Source organism: Mauremys reevesii, linkage group 2, assembly GCF_016161935.1.
Source record: "Mauremys reevesii isolate NIE-2019 linkage group 2, ASM1616193v1, whole genome shotgun sequence".
Lineage (NCBI taxonomy): Eukaryota > Metazoa > Chordata > Testudines > Geoemydidae > Mauremys > Mauremys reevesii.
The window spans coordinates 267,014,203-267,033,756 of record NC_052624.1 but is presented as its reverse complement, the minus strand read 5'-3'; the positions used below and the strand labels follow the sequence as shown (position 1 = coordinate 267,033,756).

At 41.1% G+C, this 19,554-nt stretch overlaps 1 protein-coding gene across 1 annotated transcript in view; it reads right to left on the bottom strand.

Moving 5' to 3' along the window:
• NSMCE2 (NSE2 (MMS21) homolog, SMC5-SMC6 complex SUMO ligase) overlaps positions 1 to 19,554 on the bottom strand; it is a 166,632-nt gene that overhangs the window by 144,587 nt on the left and 2,491 nt on the right. Inside the window, exon 2 of the mRNA XM_039523537.1 lies at positions 18,669 to 18,815. Coding sequence (XP_039379471.1) covers positions 18,669 to 18,801 — 133 coding nt within the window. The 5' untranslated portion in view covers positions 18,802 to 18,815. The remainder of the gene's footprint in view (positions 1 to 18,668; positions 18,816 to 19,554) is intronic.

Sequence of the window (19,554 nt, the reverse complement as noted above, 5' to 3'; positions counted from 1 at the left end):
TTTCCTTATACTTGCCTGTTAGTCTATCTGTTATCTCTTGTCTTACACTTAGATTGTAAGCTCTGTGGGGCAGGGACAGTCTTTTTGTTCTGTGTTTGCACAGCATCTCACACAATAGGGTCCTAGTTTATAGCTGGGGCTCCTAGGTGCTATGCTACTACAAATAGTAAATAATCATCATATGCAGCCAGATGGACCAGCCCTCCTCCCATTTATGAATGCCTGAAACACCTTCCCTTCCATCTGCAACAGCATAATAGCCCCAAGATAACTACAGCAATTGCCTACACAGAAAAGTAGCATTAGGAAAGTGTTTAGCTATTTTCAAATGTCTTGAATGCACTAAGTGAAAAGATCAATCACACTTTATCTTGTTGTTCTTCGTTTTTCATTTCCTCCCATCCATTCTGTTCTTTCCTCTCTCCCTGCTCCCTTGCACATGCTTCTTTCCCATCTGCCTTTTGCCTCCTCTCTCCTGCACATGCTGTCCAGCTGCCTGGTTCCCTTTTCCCACGGGCAACTCCAGTCCTTCTGGTGGCAACTCCTGTTTCCTCAAGTAGCCCCTAATGGAGGTAGTAGGATCAGGGTTCCTTTTTGTTTCCTGAACATCTGTAGAAACAGCTGGAACTAGGAGGAAGAATCAGCCTCATCATGTGACCTACCAGCTCTCCAGGGATCAGTAATAAGCGCACCGCAGACTGCAGTTTGGGAACAAGAGACCTAATAAAAATTCAGTGATATACATAAAAATCCCATGAAGTTCACCTCATTTGTCTGAGCCATTATTTTGCACTGTAGCTGTCCAGTTTTGCCAGAGGATGAAGCCCACTTTCAAGAACATACTCTCAGACCATTGTTCAATGTCCAAAGGACAGAGGCAGCTTTTTCTAAGGTCCCGCTCCTGCACTAAGGACTGTGCAGGTGCACTGCTAGCCTTACATGGATCTCAGTGCAGAAGCAGGGGCCTAAGGCCTTTCCAGACCAACAACAACAAGATGACTCATTCATAATCCTCTGCCTTTTTCCTCAATTTTTTTAAAGGGTTCGAAAGAGAGCTATAAAAATGCTTCAAAGTCTTCCCTAGAGTGAAAGAAAGTAAAGGAGCTCAACCTGTTTATCCAAAAGAAAGGTGACTTGACCATGGCCTCTGAGTACCTACTGGAGAGAAGATTTCTGGTATTACTGGACTCTTTAATTTAACAGACAAAGGCATAACAAGATCTAATGGCTAGAAAATGAAGCTAGACAAATTAAGAAATTAGGTGCACATTTTTATCAGTGACAATAATGATTGAAAAACTTACCTAGGCATTTGCTGGATTCTCTGATACATGAAGTCATTAGATAAAGATTAGATGTCGTTCTAAAACAGATACTCTAGCTAAAGCAGAATTTATGGCTTGATGCCGCAAGTACTGGGTGAGGTTCTCTAGCCTGTGTTATGCTGGAAGTCAGAATAGATGAACATGATGATCCCTTCTGGCCTATGACTTGACTTTTTCCTGGACCATTCATTCCTACATAGTTCACACTAGTAATTCATAGACTATCAGGGTTGGAAGGGACCTCAGGAGATCATCTAGTCCAACCCCCTGCTCAAAGCAGAACCAATTCCCAATTAAATCATCCAACAGATTTTTGCCCCATATCCCTAAATGGCCCCCTCAAGGATTGAACTCACAACCCTGGGTTTAGTAGGCCAATGCTCAAACCACTGAGCTATGCTATAAGCAGTCTCAGTATTATATCTGTTACACCTCTCACTCCTGCTCCATTGATGCAACACACCATCCTATTTCCATAGTGTATTATTAACCTTACCTCTATTAAAATCACAGCACACTGGCATGGCTGCCCATTTTAAAAGCTTCTCGAAGTGGAAACCTGTCCCATATCTTTTTCTTACTTTGCATCAGGGAATTCAGTCCTTCCTCTATTGCTCCTACCATTTCCTCAATGCCCAACTTGACTCTCCCCGGAGCACCACACTTCTTGTATGTGACTAAAAAGAGGTACTGTCTCCAATAAGGAATGTTATTTTATATCTTTTTTTCTTCTTCTGCCATCTCTTGCCTCTTCTTTCTCCTATCCTTCCTTTCCAACCCTCCCTTTTCCCACCACAGTGCTTCTGATATGAACTGTTAGAAACACTTCTAGCATGCAACTGTGAATTCTACCAGCAAGACACATCAGACATTAGCAATCTTAAGACTTAGTACCTACATAGGAGCTTTTCATTTTCAAACTGCTGTACAAATGTTAGTTAATAAATCCTCACAAAGCACTGCTGTGAAGCAGGCATCTCCATTTGCAAAAGGGAAACTGAGGCACGGATAACTTAAGTGGCTTTCCTAAAGCCACCAAAGCAGCAGAGCTAGAATGAGAACACAAGAGTTCCTGGCTTCCAGCCATGAGCTCAATCCATCAGCCTAATAACATCTCACTTGTCATGCATCTCACATAGAAGAGATCCTTGCAGAGAAAAGTGGAGGAGGGGGAGTCTGGCTAATCAAAGTTACACTGCACAATTAGGGTGAAATTCACCCCACGCCAGCATAAGCCTATGTCCTAAAATAAGGGGCTTAAAAGGGACTTAAGTGCTGCATAGGCATCGATGCCAGTCCTCTGCATGGGGTGAATTTCACTCCAATGTGTAATCCTAACTGATAAAATGAACACAGCTCTTCAAGTTGCAGTTGGGTCAGTGTATACTTTTTCAGCAGAGTATAGTTCAGATACACCCTTTTGGTGTGAACTGAAACCTAGCACAAAGCCTCAATTTAGCAACAAAATTTATCAATGAGGGAAGAAAAAGGAAAAAAGGCAAGGAGTGACAGAGCTAAATATGCACTGGTTTGACAATTCAGTGGTGAATGTAAAAACTGCGGAGGGCCAGGGGACAGAACAGTTATGAACACATCATTTGACTTCTCTCTCTCTCTCTCACACACACACACACTCTCTCTCTCTCTCACTCTCTCTCTCTCTCTCACACACACACACACATAGTCATGGTCATTTTGTGTCTATGAATACCAGTGTACAGTGCTCCCTTTCTGTAAGTATTTATAAGGAGCAGGATGGTAAATTTTAAAAAGGCCCCAGAATGCTAATGTTTATGTATGGGAGTCTTCTCTGCTTTTACCCAACAATGACAAAACTACAGCTGTGCTTACTTTTAAACCAGTCAATTCTTTCCATAACGGAAAGCTTTAAGAAAAATAGCACAGTCACTCTAGTTTCTTAATCTTGTTAAACATCTCCAAGTCATTTTTTTCCCCTCATTAGTCATCTTCACCAGGGCTGGATTAACACAGGGGCTTTAGGGGCTGCAGCCCAGGGCCCCAGGCTAAGGGGGGCCCCAGCGCAGCAGGGCTCAAGCAGGCTGCCTGCATGCCATGGCCTCATGCCGTTCCCAGAAGTGGCCAGCTGCTGGCACGGCTTTGTGGTCCCTGGCAGCAGGCGGGGGGCGGTTTTGAGGGAGGGGAGGAGATGGCCCGTCATACCATTTCCATACCCAGATGTGGCCCTTGGGCTAAAAAGTTTGCCCAGCCCTGTTCTAAAGCCCAGATGCTTTTCATGTAACAGGAGTTGGTTGTACCTTCTTACAGCCACATTTCTATGGAAATGAAATAGATTAACACTCTCTGACCTGTAGTGCAATTTTTTAATATACACCTCTACCCCGATATAACACGACCCAATAAAACACAAATTCGGCTATAACTTGGTAAAGCAGTGCTCCAGGCGCTGCGGGGGGGGGGGAGAGGAAGGGGGCCCTGCGCACACCAGCGGATCAAAGCAAGTTCAATATAACACCGTTTCACCTATAACGTGGTAAGATTTTTTGGCTCACAAGGACAGCGTTATATCAGGGTAGAATTATATAATGAATTGTGCAAAGAAAATATTTCACTTGTTTTTGTTCAAAGAGATTGAAATTTACCCCTGTTCTAAAGGGCCCACACAAGATCCATGAAGATCTTCCATAGATTTTAAGATCAGAGGGGACCATTACCATTATCTAGTCTGATCTCATGCACAACACAGGCAAAATAACTTCACCCAATAATTTCAAGCCCATAACTTTCAACAGTCAAACATCTCCAGTTCCTAGTTTTATCTGGGTAAATTTTACCCCTGTGCAGAGAGTCTGCAAAAAGGCCTATGTAGCACTTAAGCCCCATTTAAAATTTATTTTGAGGTTTTCTAGGAATCTATGAGGTCTAGAACACAAGGGAATGAATCTACACTAGGTAACCCATAAGCCAGCTACAAACCTCTCTAACTCTCAATAGCTCTTGAGAGGGGAGTTATCTGTATTTCATGCTGAGGAAGGTGACAGGAAGAGAAAACACATATTTGAAATCAACCAAGCATTTCATGAGCCTCAAGGTTAACCATGAAACAGAAAAATCACATGGCTCATTTGAACGATTACAAAAGTTCTTTTCAGTACATACTGAGTCAAAAGGCCATTATGATGTTTGTATCATGAAACTTTCTTTAGGAACAAAGTGTGAGTGGAAAACAGTTCTAGGATGAATGAGAGAGAAATTGGTCTTCTTCAAATTAGCTTTAAATCAAGGCTGGATTTCTTTCTAAAAGTTGCTCTCTAGTTCAACCACAAGTTATTGGGTTTTATGCAGATATAACTGGGTGACATTCTATGGCTTATGTTATGCAGGAGGGCAAACTAGTTGACATTGTTCCTTTCTGGTCTTAAACAAATCTATGAATTTGTGACCCATGGTATTAATTCTCTCTGACTCAGCCATGAATCTTAATCCCGATTTACATTTTAATACTACTAAAATTCCAAGGGTCTGGTGATAGATCAGTGAAATTTCTAAATCCATTCTAATAGTGAATTTTCATTCCATAGATTACTGTAACAGGTGAATAATAATGGGATAACTGCAACAAAAAGTCTTTGCTGCCATCTACTGGATTTTGTTTTTCTCTTAGTATTTAGTTATTTTCAATTTACAGAGGAAAAAACCACCTAACAAAAAACAAACGATAGTTTTCTTACTTATTTTTTTGTCTCGCTAGTTATCTCTATTTTCCCTTCACTATAACTTATTCTACTTTCACTTGATTCTTCTTGCACTTGGAGTAAAACTTACCACTAGAAAATTCAACAGCATAGATTCAACAAGCTCATAAATTCTGAGTTAGTGATAGTATATTTTTACAAAGACAAAAGACTTCAAGTGATAAATTATCCACTGTAACCCCCAGTAAATTGTTCCAATGGTTAATTATCTTCACTGTTAAAAAGTTGGACCTAATTTCTAATCTTGAATTTGCCTAGCTTCAGCTTCTAGTCATTGGATCTTGTTATACCTTTTTCTGTTAGACTGAAGAGAAGTCTACGATCAGAAATCTCTTGTATAGACTGTAATCAAGTCAACTCTGTGCAATCAACATCCACGGTGGGGAAGGGAACGTTGGAGTCATTTGTATTTAATATATGTAAAAACAATACTTTAGGAGCACATGAACTTTACTACAGCAAGGCAGCAAAATGAATAATTAAACTGGAAAACTTCCATATGATGCTGGTTTTACCTATGTGTCCAGTACAAACGGCAATGGCTTGTATCTAGAAAAGCTTTTCATTAAGATCAGCCTAGTCTTTTTGTTTGAAAAGAAAAAACTGTTTTAAAAAATTAATGTGTTTTTAATACTTCACTATCCATTCCTAGGAAAAACAGATATTGAACTTTTCAGATACCAAACAAAGCAGGCAATTCATACTTGCATTACGTAAGCCCCTGCAATGATTTTCCATGTAATAATTATAAAATATTTACACAGCAGCATAAAACGACGTGTTTTACAGAACACACATAATACACACTCCCTGCCCCCAAAAGCATCTATGAAACAGGCAAACAAAGAAGACATGATCTAGGACAACAACATGGGTCTTTGTGTTACTAATGATGAGAATAAGGGAGACGAGATTTCCTGATATAAAAGGAAGGATTTTAAAGGTGTGTGGGGGGGGGGGGAACAGGGCACATGTTGGTGGCGGGTGAGGGCACTTGTCAAAAGCAATAGGGAGAACCTTATCTCGGTTACCCTGACAATAGGAGTTTCCTTTGATAACAGGAGAGGAATTCTAGATTTGGTGGCTCTACGAAGCTTGTGCATGCCACTGATTAGGGGCACACATTGGTTTGGCAACAGAGGGTCTGTTAGCAAACAGTTCCTAGAAACTAACCACTAACTGCCTGGGGTTAGGAAGAAACTTCCCCTGTGGACATGTTAGTCCACTGCAAGGACTCCTGCAGCTTCTTCTGAAGCATCTGGTAGTGGCCAATATTGGAGAGGGGATACTGTACTACATGGACCTCTGAGCTGATCCAAATGCATAAAGCAATTTCTAATTTCTGGTCAGCAGGCATCAATGATTTGACTCCTCTGAGCTAGGATTAGGGTGTAAGCTACTGGGGAAAACACTGCTGATGAAAAGAGAAGTGTCAGACTTTAGTAAAAAATCATGTCTCTAAAAGCTGGAGTGAGACACGCTGCAGTTGTATTCTCCACCAGGAATAGTGGGATAAAAAAAAAATCTCACTTGGCATTTACTCCCCAGAGACAGTGAGCTTGTCTTCACTACTGGGGAGATCCACGCTGCTGCAATTGCAGTGGGTGTGAATTTAGCGGGTCTAGTGAAGACCCGCTATATCGATGGCAGAGCGCTCTCCAGTCAACTCTGGTACTCCAGCTTCCCCAGAAGAGTAAGGTAAGTCGACCGGAGAGCGTCTCCCATCGATGCAACGCTGGAGTAGCATAACTTAGGTTGACTTACCCCAGTAGTGAAGACAAGCCCAAGGACTCTTGAGGATTTTAATTTGGACAAGAGCTCCCCCTTGTGTCCCAGTAAATGTAGTTTCTTTCCCATTTCTAAATACAGCATAACCTCAGTTACGAACATCTCAGGAATGGAGATTGTTCATAACTCTGAACAAAACATTGACATAATACAGCTTTGAAACTTTACTATGCAGAAGACAAATGCTGCTTTTAACCATCTTATTTTAAATGAAACAAGCACAGAAACAATTTCCTTATCTTGTCAAATCTTTTTTTTAAAAAACTTTCCCTTTATTTTGTTTAGTAGTTTACATTTAATTCAGTACTGTACGGTATTTACTCTGTGTGCGTGTGTGTGTGTGTGTCTCTCTCTCTCTCTCCTGCTGCCTGATTGTGTACTTCCTGTTCCAAATGAGGTGTGTGGTTTACCAGTCAGTTCGTAACTCTGGTGTTCGTAACTCTGAGATTTTACTGTAAATAGGAAACAGCATTATAATACCACTGGTAAGTCTCAGGGAGAGCTACCCCTGCATAACCCATTCTACCTGTGCAATGCAAGGGTCCCACAGTTTATCATCATTAATACCACGTGCAGTGCACTATCTGGGCCCAACTAGATGAACAGCAGATAGAGTATCAGCCTGGGTTGATTTTTCTTGATTTTGTTTAAAAAATCATAGCTTGTTTTTTAAATGCACCAGTTATTAAAGGAACCAGACTGAAAGCCTTTGGGACTGAAGTCTGTTCAGCACAAGGGTCACAAAAGGGCTAGAAGTGGGCAGAGCCAGGCACAAATAAGCTCGTGTACAGGGTGAATTAAGATGTGCTAGGAAATGGGCTGACACAGTTTACATCCCTCCTGGAGCAAGAACATAAGGGAGAGAGTCACAATGCTGTGCTCCTTGGTCAGCACAACTATGTACAGCCCCTTTCTAAGGGCAGACAACCAAGTACCAGTCTAGCCTTTATACTGCAGCCTCCCTTCAGGGCAGCAACCTGGCCTTTTTTATATCTTAGCAGAAAATGATACACACTAGCAATATGAATAATAGAGCAGGATGATTTGTACTTCCTAACATTCTGCACTGTTGCAATGCACGTGTTAAAAGCACAAGTCAGAAAATTCTGTTATAGTCCCAGAGTAACCATATCATGGGCCATTTCATGCACATGCAGTAGTTTACTTGAATGTATATGGTGTTAAGTTACATGCCATGTTATAGGTGTTGCAGGAACAATCTATTTGAATTTCCAATTAAAAAAACAAATTAGAAAAAGAAAATTAGAAATTAGAAAAAGAAAAATTATCTGCGTTCAGAGGTACAGGTGGTCACCATTCCCATTTCACATGCATTGGGCCCTTCTTCTTACAGAGCAGAAAAAAATTTACAACAAGTGACACTGCAGAGCCCCAGAAAGGCCAGTGACATTTGAAATAGCCCCCTTCCAACATCACCTTAAAATGGCAATGAAGGAAAGCCACGTGTTCTTACAAAAAAAAAGCCAATTGGACTTGCATCTAAAGCTAAAACCACATTTAAAATGTCCTTGGGAAAGATGCAGTGTGAAACATGGGGGAAATCACAAGGACACTGTGGGAGAAAGACAAATTGGGTGGGGAGCGACGATGGAGGTAAGCATTACTGGCAGAGGGGAAAAGCAGGGAGAGCCAGAGCTGTCCAGGGCAATTAAGTCTTGGGTGTATGCCAAAGAATCATACCACTAACATTCTGGAACACCCACAGGCTTGTACATAGTGGTGAGCCAGAAAGTCCTTTAGGACCTGGAAAGCAGCAACATAAATATTTTCACAAGCCCAGCTATTGACAGAGAGGATTGCCTGATTCAGCTGACCAGTAGCCAACTGCAGAAGATGATAGTGCAAGCTTGCTGTCAATTTCACCAGCTCAGATGGCTGGCAGCTCCTACAAGGGGTCAGACTGTTGAAGCTGACAAAAACATTATTTCTGTAAATCCAAGAGGGACTGAAAAAAAGGACATTCCTGAATTTAAGCTACACACAATAACCTTATTTATTTATAAATCAAAGTGTGTGGTGTTTATTCACATGATAGTGGACAGTACATGATCATGGTGGAGCAGCAACAGTTAAAAAAAACATTAATCTTGCCACTTTAATTATAGGCAGAGCTGGCAGCAATGCCTACAGTTAAGCATGCCTATCACTTCCCACTGTTAGCTCCTGTTTTCAGTTGTTTATAACTTTGCCAAACTTTAATAATTTGGGCTGAAATTTGCCACAGGTTTGTGCTTCAGGATGATTTTTTTGGAAAGTTACAGCACTAATGGTTGAGTCATTTCCAACAACACGTTTAGGGGAAAACAGAATTTTTGATAATAGTTTTTTGTTTAGTATTTTATCCCACCGTTTTTTTTGAAGACTTCTAGTTCTTCCACATTTTAGGGCAGGAATATGGCATTTGGCAGGAGAGTCCTAGAGCTTCCAGATGCCTTTTGCGGTCCCCATGATGCGGTCAGGTGATGAAATCTCCATTTACAAATGCTCAGTGGAGCTGTTTAGAGATTTGCTGCAAAAATCTCCAAACATTTTATCTGCACTGACCTATCTGCACTGAGCATGTTCCCCAGCACCACACAGCTTAAGCTCCAGCTGTAATATGGCAGGAACAGCTGCCCCTTTAGTCTAAAACAGTGATTCTCAACCTATTTACCATTGTGGGCCACATATGCAGCTCTCTCTGTGTTACATGGGCCGCATGTACACAAAATCTATACTACATGTATGGCTCTGAGAATGTCACATGGGCTGCAGCTGATTGGGCCGCAAGCGGCCTGAGAACCATTGGTCTAAGGCAGGGGTAGGCAACCTATGGCACACGTGCGAGCTGATTTTCAGTGGCACTCACACTGCCTGGGTCCTGGCCACCGGTCCAGGGGGGCTCTGCATTTTAATTTAATTTTAAATGAAGCTTCTTAAACATTTTAAAAACCTTATTTACTTTACATACAACAATAGATTAGTTATATATTATAGATTTATAGAAAGAGACCTTCTAAAAACATTAACATGTATTACTGGCACGCGAAACCTTAAATTAGGGTGAATAAATGAAGACTCGGCACAGCACTTCTGAAAGGTTGCCGACCCCTGGGATGAAATGCTGGGTGGGAAGCCAAGAGTAGACCAAGATTTCTAGTCTCAGCTGTTCTGATGGCTGCTAGTAATTCTGTGTACCTTCACAGCCCATATTATTGAGCAAGGCCTCCTACTCTCACCTTGGGAGTCAGACAAGCATATTTCCCTCAGTCAGGTAAGAGAGTTGGCACAAGGTCACTTCTGGCACAGCTAGGTATAGACCCCTGTCTCACAATATGCAGACCCAAGTCAGGCTGATTACAGTACACTATTATCAAGGTGCCTGATCAAGGTTTAAGGCAGGTCTGCACCAGTGGAGTGACCTAAATTGATTTTAACATATCAGAGAACCTGATCTAGTCTGCAAATATTTCATGTAGATTTGCTGCAGTGCTTTCTACCTACATATGAACATGCTGAGCTTAAGGAAAAATGGTTAAGAAACAGGAAACAGCAGTTAAGCAATAGTTGTAGGGAACAGTATCTTCTCAGAGTGCAGAGAGGTTAACAGTAGTTCATATAATTGGGACCAGTGTTATGACAATGTCAAGTAAAAAAAATAAGGAAATGCTGCATTCAATTACACTGGTGAAACGCAAAGTAAATCAGCTTACATGAACAGAATTACTCTAGATTTATGCTGACATAAATGACGGAAGAATCTAGACCCATTATTTTAAAAAGTAAGCTTCTTCATCTGATACTTAAACATATTAGAGAGACAAGGTTGGTGACGTAATATCTTTTACTGAACCAAAATTCTGCTGGTGAAAGAGACAAGCTTTCGAGCTATCCAGAGCTCTTCCTCGGGTCTGCTCCATGTAGCTCGAAAGCTTGTCTCTTTCACCAACAGAAGTTGGTCCAATAAAAGGTATTACCTTACCCACTTTGCCTCTCTAACATCCTGGGACTGACATAGCTACAACAACACTGCATAGTCAAAACATATTACATTATTAAAATGGAAATAGGTGTGTGTAAGATTTATGTAGTTTACATTTGCATAGTACTGAGCCAAAGCAATGAAAATACCATAGACTAGTTGGCTTCATGCTTATTTATAATTAGTTTCTGGCAAATTTCACTTCCAGATACTTTGCCTACTAAGGCCCCAATCGAGACAAGCACCTGAATATGTGCTCAACTTTAAATGCTTGAGTAGTCCACTATCTTCAATGGAAGCTTAAAATTTAGCACATGCTTAAATGTTTCGCTGGACTGAGGCTAGAGTCCATATGACAGCACTATGACTGTACAGAGGAAACAGTGGAATTGACTATGCATAGTTTTCCGTTGTGTTTATGTGGGTCTTTTATACAGCAACAGAATAGCAAAAAGAGCATTAAAAAACAAAAGAGAGTGGAAAATGTGACTTTTGAACAATAAAAATCGGTAGGAGGATCAGGGGTGGGTGTAGAGCTTGACACTACTTTTAACTCTCTCACACAAGATTTCAAAAATGATGTGTCCGTTTAATATTCAATTTGATGGAAACTTATTTTTATAAGTCTAAATATGTTGTCTGAACTAGCTGACAGGGACTGTCTATTTTTTCTGTTTAACAACTTCAAGGACATTGCCAGTGCTATGAGACCAAACCTGCCAACACACACACGCGCGAGTAGTCTTTAATCACAGACGCAGCTTCGCTGAAGCCAATGGTGCTATTTACATAAGCAGAAGGTTTGCAAAATCATGTGCTTTAATATTATTCTTTACTCATGTTAAAGTAGCTCTAATCAGGTGGTACCCCATTTGTTAGGCACCACACAAATTCATAAATGGCAATAAATGCCCTGAATAATTAATAAGAGTGAGTTGTTTCTCTGAGTAAACATTTATGTAGGATTGAAAGACAGTTCAGATGGATTTAAATGCACTGTGGGACTGAGCAGCAGAATGGCTAATGAAATTTTACATGGCTGATGTAATGTAATGCTGATTGCCAAAAACTGTCTAAACAACTAATGTATCAGATGGACTCAGAAACTGTGGGCTTCTCTGAGGAAACAGGCTTGGGAGTCCTCATGGACACAGCTTGATGAAGTGCTCCCAGAGTGCAGCAGGAAAGCAAAGCAATGCTCAGATGCACCATGGAAAAAAGATTCAAAATCTGTAATCCTGAATGTTAAAATCCTTGAATGGCTCATGAAGATTGTATATGTTGTTTTGATACTATTATTCTTTTCCTTCTGACTACTGGGTGTAAGCAGAGCTCTTTACTATAACATGATAAATAATGATTCTTTGTATTTCTTTAGTATCTTCCACTGAGATTCACAAAGTGATTCACAAACATTAAAAAATTAGGCTCAAACCTATAAAGTCCTATGCACATGCTTAACTTTAAACTGTTCATAGTTCCTAGTTCCACTTAGCCCAACAGAACCAGTCAAGTGAAACTGGTGTCTTTGCAAGATTGAGGTCTTACTCCTCCCAATCGGGGATTTCCCGTGTACACCCCTCTAAACTCCCCCATCTGCCCCGCCCCAGCTACATGCAGTGTCAACTAGTTACATCATTGCAGTGTTGCCAGTTTAGTAATTTTCCAACTTCCCCCACTAGGGTGACCAGACAGCAAATGTGAAAAATCAGGACGGGGGGTGGGGGTAATAGGAGCCTATATAAGAAAAAGACCCAAAAATTGGGACTGTCCCTATAAATCGGAACATCTGGTCACCCTATCCCTCCCTCAAATTCAAACACCCCTCTAATTTCAGTTCCTGGGGAAGACTCTGCTCACAATACACATGTGTAGAAGTTGAAATATTATTCTATTCTGCAGATACGGTAATTGAATCACAGAAAAGTAAAGTGAACTTTCCAACAGTTATACAGAAATAGATCTTCTAAATCACACTTTTCCTGTACACAAGATCATCCTTCCCTGAATATGGGCCAGATTATCAGCAAGTGTATATCACCATAGCGTCAAAGGAACTGCTCCAATTGATGCCAGTGAATCTGGCCCTCTCTCTTTCCCAGAATGCGCATTCCCAATATATAGTGCAGTGTGTACTGTGCTTAAATTTCAATAAAGTTATATATTGTAAGAGATATAAAAAAAAGTCTATGTAACAATGGAAAACACCCCCACTGGAATCCTGTGACCAATCAGGCTACTTCAACTTGTGAAAGACTTAGCGGAGAGTAAAAGACGGATAAAGATGGATAAAACTTTGGTATGGAACTTACATGTGCAAAGAGGTTACAAGAACTCAAAATATCTAGCCTAAAACCCTCAAACATGTGTCCTTGTAAAGTTATAGCCCCACACCAGTTAATTTTGAACAGCGCAAAGTGTTTTGTTATTAATGAGACTGTACTGAAGAATCTTAAAGACAGATTTTGCAAAGGGCGTCAGAGAAAATAAAGTAAACTATGGCATCTTAGCCCGATATTTGTGCTGACCTACAGTCATGTTACCTTGTCTCATGAACCTGTTATATCTCACAAGCTAAGCAGAGGTGGGCTTGGTCAGTATTTGGATGAGAGATACCTCAAAGGAAATGTAGGTGCTATGGGAAAGTAGCAATTTCAATTCAGCAGATGGCAACCTCTCCTTTAAATCAATATCCAAATGATACCACAATACGGGATTAGACAGCTCTGTATTGCTCTGGTGCCATCCTTCAGATGGGTCGTCAAATCAAAGCTCTGACCGCTCACGGTCATGAAAGAAACAGGGCATCTTATTATAAGAGCAAGCACGTTAACCCTGCTGTCCTGGCTGAAATTTCAAACTCAGGTAACTACACTCTACTTATCCAGAACGTCTTCTGTTGTTCCAGTCGGATATGGTACTTTACTGTGTTTTCTACCTTAAACTGTTGTGTAGTTATTGTGTGTTGTTAAGCAACAGCCATGATGCACCCTAAAAGTGGCTTCATTTCAGTGGTGGAATAAGTAATACCTACATCTCTTATCTACCTCACAGGGGAGTTGTGAGGCTAACTAATATTTGTGAAGTGCTTGAGGTCCTCTGAAGACAGTCAAAAACAAAGTACTATTAAGATTAGTACAATCTGTTGATTATGCTGTCAGCTCATACTCCCTAGTCTGGCACCTATTCCTATCAGCAGCTTTCTTGATCCAACAAATAGTTACACTCGCATTTCATTCAAAATAAGGTCACTACTATCTATTTATATAGCTGCTAACTCCACTTCATGTAGTGTGGTTACCATAGCTCCCATATCCAACCTGGAAAAGCTCTTTATTCTTTGTATGGATTTTTTCCAAAAAGCTATGGCAGGTCAGAGGTGAGGGCCATCACAGAGACATGGGGAGGGCTGTTTTCTTTCCATTTTATTTTGTAACAATATTGCTTACATCTTGCCCACTCCTTCTCCCTGGCAAGTTATGTTTTGTTTTGTTTTTTTACTCCACTTAAACATTGACATTACAGCTGTTTCACAACTTCCATTCATGAGAAAAGAAAAAAGGGAAAATAGAAAAAGGAATAAAGCTGTCTGGTTTCCGATATTCCGTGGGGAAAGGAGGGAGAACACTGCAAATGCAACTAACATATGTAAAAAAGAAATAGTTCAGAATGTTAATCTGCAGTAATTGGCACTACTTTGTTGGGGGAGGAGGAAATGCTCAAGACTGGCATAGGATAAAAGCATTTTTAGATCCATCAAAGACAATTTACACTTTTAAGATTGCTAACACACTCTGGAGTTGGAATCATATGCTTGTTCCCATGTTCTTTTGCAAATCACTGCTTTATCTTTAAAAAAAACAAACAAACAAAAAAATCACACACCATGAACTCAAAGTAACAATAGTCATACTTCTGTAGAAAATATGCCAGTACGTCCCTAGCATTAATGTCTTAAACTAGTTATAATACACTTATTGCTGTGAAATTAGAAGTCAGTATGTGTTATTGTTTTAGTGCCCAGTTCGAAAAACAGTACTGGGTATAGTATAAACAGTGTGCCTGGTGGCACGTATTTGCAAAGTCAGGCCTGTAAAAGCATTTTATTCCTGAAAGTTGTCAGCACCTTTCAGCACAAAACACCCTTCATATATCAAATTCTGCACTCAGACACAACGCACAATGCAATGCCCTGTTGAAACAAACTGACAACTTACTCTCCTGTATCTCAGGATAGTACTTGGCCTTTGGTACATGCCTGCTATTCCTAAAAACCAAACTGCTGTCAACATTAAAACAAGATGTTCTAATAAAACCAAACACACACATGCATACACACACTTCTGCTTGGTGGGGAAGAATCAGAGGGGACAGAAACTATTTTTTCAATATAGGAAATAAAACTTACTAAACCAACTCAGCTCGAACAAAAAGACTGTTTCAATAAAACATCCCTTTTATGCATGAAACAATGCTGGCTACATAGAATAGCACAATTTATTGTCCAAACAAGCAGGGGCGGCTCTAGGAATTTGGCCGCCCCGAGCACGGCGGCATGCCGCAGGGGGCGCGCTGCCGGTCCCGCGGCTGCGGGGGACCTCTTGCAGACGTGCCTGCAGAGGGTGCGCTGGGAGGGCGGCAGGCAGCTCCGGCGGACCTTCCGCAGTCATGCCTGCGGGAGGTCCACCCGAGCCGCGGGACCAGCGAACCCTCCACAGTCATGCTTGCGGGAGGTCTGCTGGTCCCGCGGCTCCGGTGGACCTCCCGCAGGCATGACTGCGGAAGGTCCGCCGGAGCCACCTGCCGCCCTGCCAGCAAAATGCCGCCCCAAGCGCGCGCTTGGCGCGCTGGGGTCTGGAGCCGGCCCTGCAAACAAGGTCCAGAACAGTTTATTACATTTGTTACTTCTCTGAGGTGAATAAAATTCAAAGCCTACCCAAGCTGCAATTTCAGCAAAGAATCAACACACTACTGAACAAGCTGACTTCCATAGTCACACCAAGTTCTGAGAGCAGAAAGTAGGAGCTCTATGGGCATAAATTACTCTCCTAGAAATCGCACTTCCCAGTAGTACTGTTACATTGGAATTTAATTTAATTTTCTTCCTTAATTTGACTTTTTGATACTGTAGCCAAGGGGAGCTCGGCTACACACTTGTTCATTTTATATTTATGTAGATGTCAATCAAAAAGGGGAAAAAAGCTGTCTTTCAAGATCCTTTGTTCATTGGAACGTGCCCTATTCTGACCCAACAGAGGAGAAGCACGCTTCCCTTAATAATACACTTGGAAATTTAACTCTGCCCTTCACCATGTCCCACATCTTCCCCTGAACCTTTCAGAGTGATCTTCAGCCCAACAAACCATTCCACAATCTTTAAGTGAAATATTAATGCAACTGAACATCTTACCATTACATTCAAGTCTGCAGAAAATGACCCCAAGTCAGGAATGAAATGCACAGAAAATACTTGCATGGGTGTATCATAAGCTAAATTAACAGTAACCATGCCATATTTTCATCATGTAAATGGCCTTGTGTGATAGATCAGGGTTAATGATAATAATATCTAGCTATTATACAGGACTTTTCATCTGTTAATCTCAAAGCATTTTACAAAGGAGGTCAGTGTCAATAGCCTCATGTCACAAGTGAGGAAGCTGCAGCAGATAGAATTAATACGATTACCCATCAGGCCAGTGGCAGAGCCAGGAGTAGAACGCCTAAGTCCCAGTCCGGAATGTTACATATAATTCATAATCATAGAATCATAGGACTGGAAGGGACTACCTAGTCCAGTCCCCTTCACTCATGGCAGGACCAAGAATTATCTAGACCATTCCTGACAAGTATTTGTCTAACCTGCTCTTAAAAATCTCCAGCGATGGAGATTCCACAACCTCCCTAGCCTAGATAATTTATTCCAGTGCTTAACCACCCTGACTTTTAGGAAGCTTTTCCTAATGTCCAAACTAAACCTCCCTTGCAGCAATTTAAGCCCATTGCTTCTTGTCCTATCCTCAGAGGTTAAGAACAATTTTTCTCCCTCCTCCTTGTAACAACTTTTTATGTACTTGAAAACTGTTATGTCCCTTCTCAGTCTTCTCTTTTCCAGACTAAACAAATCCAATTTTTTCAATCTTCCCTCATAGGTCATGTTTTCTAGACTTTTAATCATTTTTGTTGCTCTTCTCTGGACTTTTTCCAATTTGTCCACATCTTTCCTGAAATGTGGCACCCAGAACTGGACACACACAATACTCCAGTTGAGGCCTAATCAGCATGGAGTAGAGCGGAAGAATTACTTCTTGAGTCTTACTTACAACACTCCTGCGAATACATCCCAAAATGATGTTCACTTTCTTTGCAGCATTACACTGTTGACTCATATTTAGCTTGTGGTCCACTATGATCCCCAGATTCCTTTCCGCCGTACTCCTTCCTAGGCAGTCATTTCCCATTTTCCCATTCATAGTTCACACTGTGGAGCCCCAGAGCTGTTTTAACTTGTGCTGGCAATAACTGACTACTAAGGGTCATTATGAGTGTCTGGGATTGCTGGAATGCCTAAGATGGGGTGAGATGGGGTGACACCAGGAGCAGGGGAATATAGGGCTAGTTATACCAGTTTTACTCTAGCCACGGAGTCCCATATGCAAGGGGAATCCCAAACTGTCTGTTTAAGCCATCTTTCTGCTTCCTTTGCACTGCCAAGGTAATGGGAATGGTACACAGCTAAGAATCCTGTCCATTGTCTCTGACATGGTGGCTTGTTGAAAGGGTCAGAGGGGAGAAAGGTAACTCTCTAGAAATACAAGGTTGTTCTTCATTGTAATTAAACCCAACTGATGCCTACCCTGTCTAGTATCAGAGGGGTAGCCGTGTTAGTCTGGATCTGTTACCCTGTCTAGTAGTTGTTGAATGTCAGATTAGATATGCCATGAATATTCTTTTTATTGTTGTTGTCACCGGATTTTCAGTCTCCATTCTTATTAAAAGATAGATTCATTCATTATTATTATTTGAATTTTTGACTGTTTGGAGATAAAGCCACAGTGGAAGGAAAAGCAACCTTCTGACCTCTTGTGGAGCTATTGTTTCTCCAAGACTATTTTAGAACACTCATTTTAGGCAGCCCTGTAATGAGTACAACCAGATCCTGGCTGTGGTCAGTAACAGCACAGGAAAAGTTGACTGAGTGGTGGTAGGAATAGGGGATCTCACATTTTACTTTCCCCTTGAAAAGCAGATTTGCACGCATCTGACATTAGAAAACATGAAGGCCAAGATTTTCAGAAGTAATTAGGGATTTCGGGTACCTCCATTTTTGAATGCCCAGAATGAAGCATCTTCAAGAAGTGGGAGCTCAGCATTTTGTGAAAATGAGGCATCTTAAATGTGCCATAAGTTGAGCACCCAAAATCACTAGTCACTTTTGAAAACATTAGAACAAAAACAAAGGAGCTACATTAGAACTAAGAATCATTTTTTAATCAGTTTAGGATGTTTTGGATCAGTCTCCCTCCCCCCACTTTCTGCACTGCTAAATCTTCTGCAAAGCTGCAGAATAGTGAACACTGATATATAATTGGCCTTCTGTGGTACAAGAAACTAGAGCATTATTTTCTTGCTATTTATATTTCCATTCAATTTATCTTTCAAGACGGGGATGTGATTTAAATGATAACCCCCTAAAGTACACTGGACAGGTGAAGCTGCTACTCTCTGTAAAGAAGGTGGATTTGTATTGCTTCCAGGCCCACATATGCATGCTTAGGACTGTCTATAAGGTTCAAAGGTGATAATAAACAAGATCATTTACTCAAAACAATTACTTACTGCAATTTTCCACAAGGTCAAGAGCAACATTAGTAGCAATATCCATCCCAGTGTTGATGTATGACTGGCAGTTTTTCAGAGACGATAGAGAAGAATCCACACAGTTGAACGAAATCACTGAACCCCCAGGCATCTTGAAATAATTACCTTGGAAATAACAGAAAAGGGGTTTTAGCGATAAAGCATTTGAAAAAGAAATAGAAGTACAAATATCCAACTGAGAGTCCCAACAGCTCTAATCACATGTTGAAGAGCAGGGGTGAAATCCTGGCCCCACTGAAGTCAATGAAAGCTTTGTAAATGACTCCACTGGAGCCAGGATTTCACCCCAGGTACACCAAACATCTGTGGTGCAACGCCAAACAGCACTACACTGCAGAAAGTGGCTTGTGGCTTTCACATTCTCACTGAAGGTAAAATGCCCACTGACTATAAGGGGAGTTTTGACAAACAGGCAGCCCTCAGAAGAAACAAACAATTGTCACTTATATAGAGACCGTCAAACAAAGGACATGACTCTATCCCAAGAATGCATTCACCAGTAAAATTATCCAATTCCTCCAATGAAAAAGAGTGATGTGTCTATATTACCAAAAAGGTCACAAAATTAACAGTCAGTGCCAGTAGCACATTGGGGCTGCTGATAGAGTCACACAAGAGTAATATCTAGTTTTTGCCACCCAATGAACTTTTTTATTTGCATTAGCATAGTTACTGCAGCTCTACCACCAGCAGCCTAGCTCTCTCACTGATTCACTGCCTTCCCTCTGTTGGTACATTGGCTGCCACACAAGCTCTTAAGTGACTTTTCCCACCTGTAATGGGATTGCTTGCTCCTACAGTTATGCTCCATTGCTCATCTATATTTTAGTTGTCTGTTTTCCAA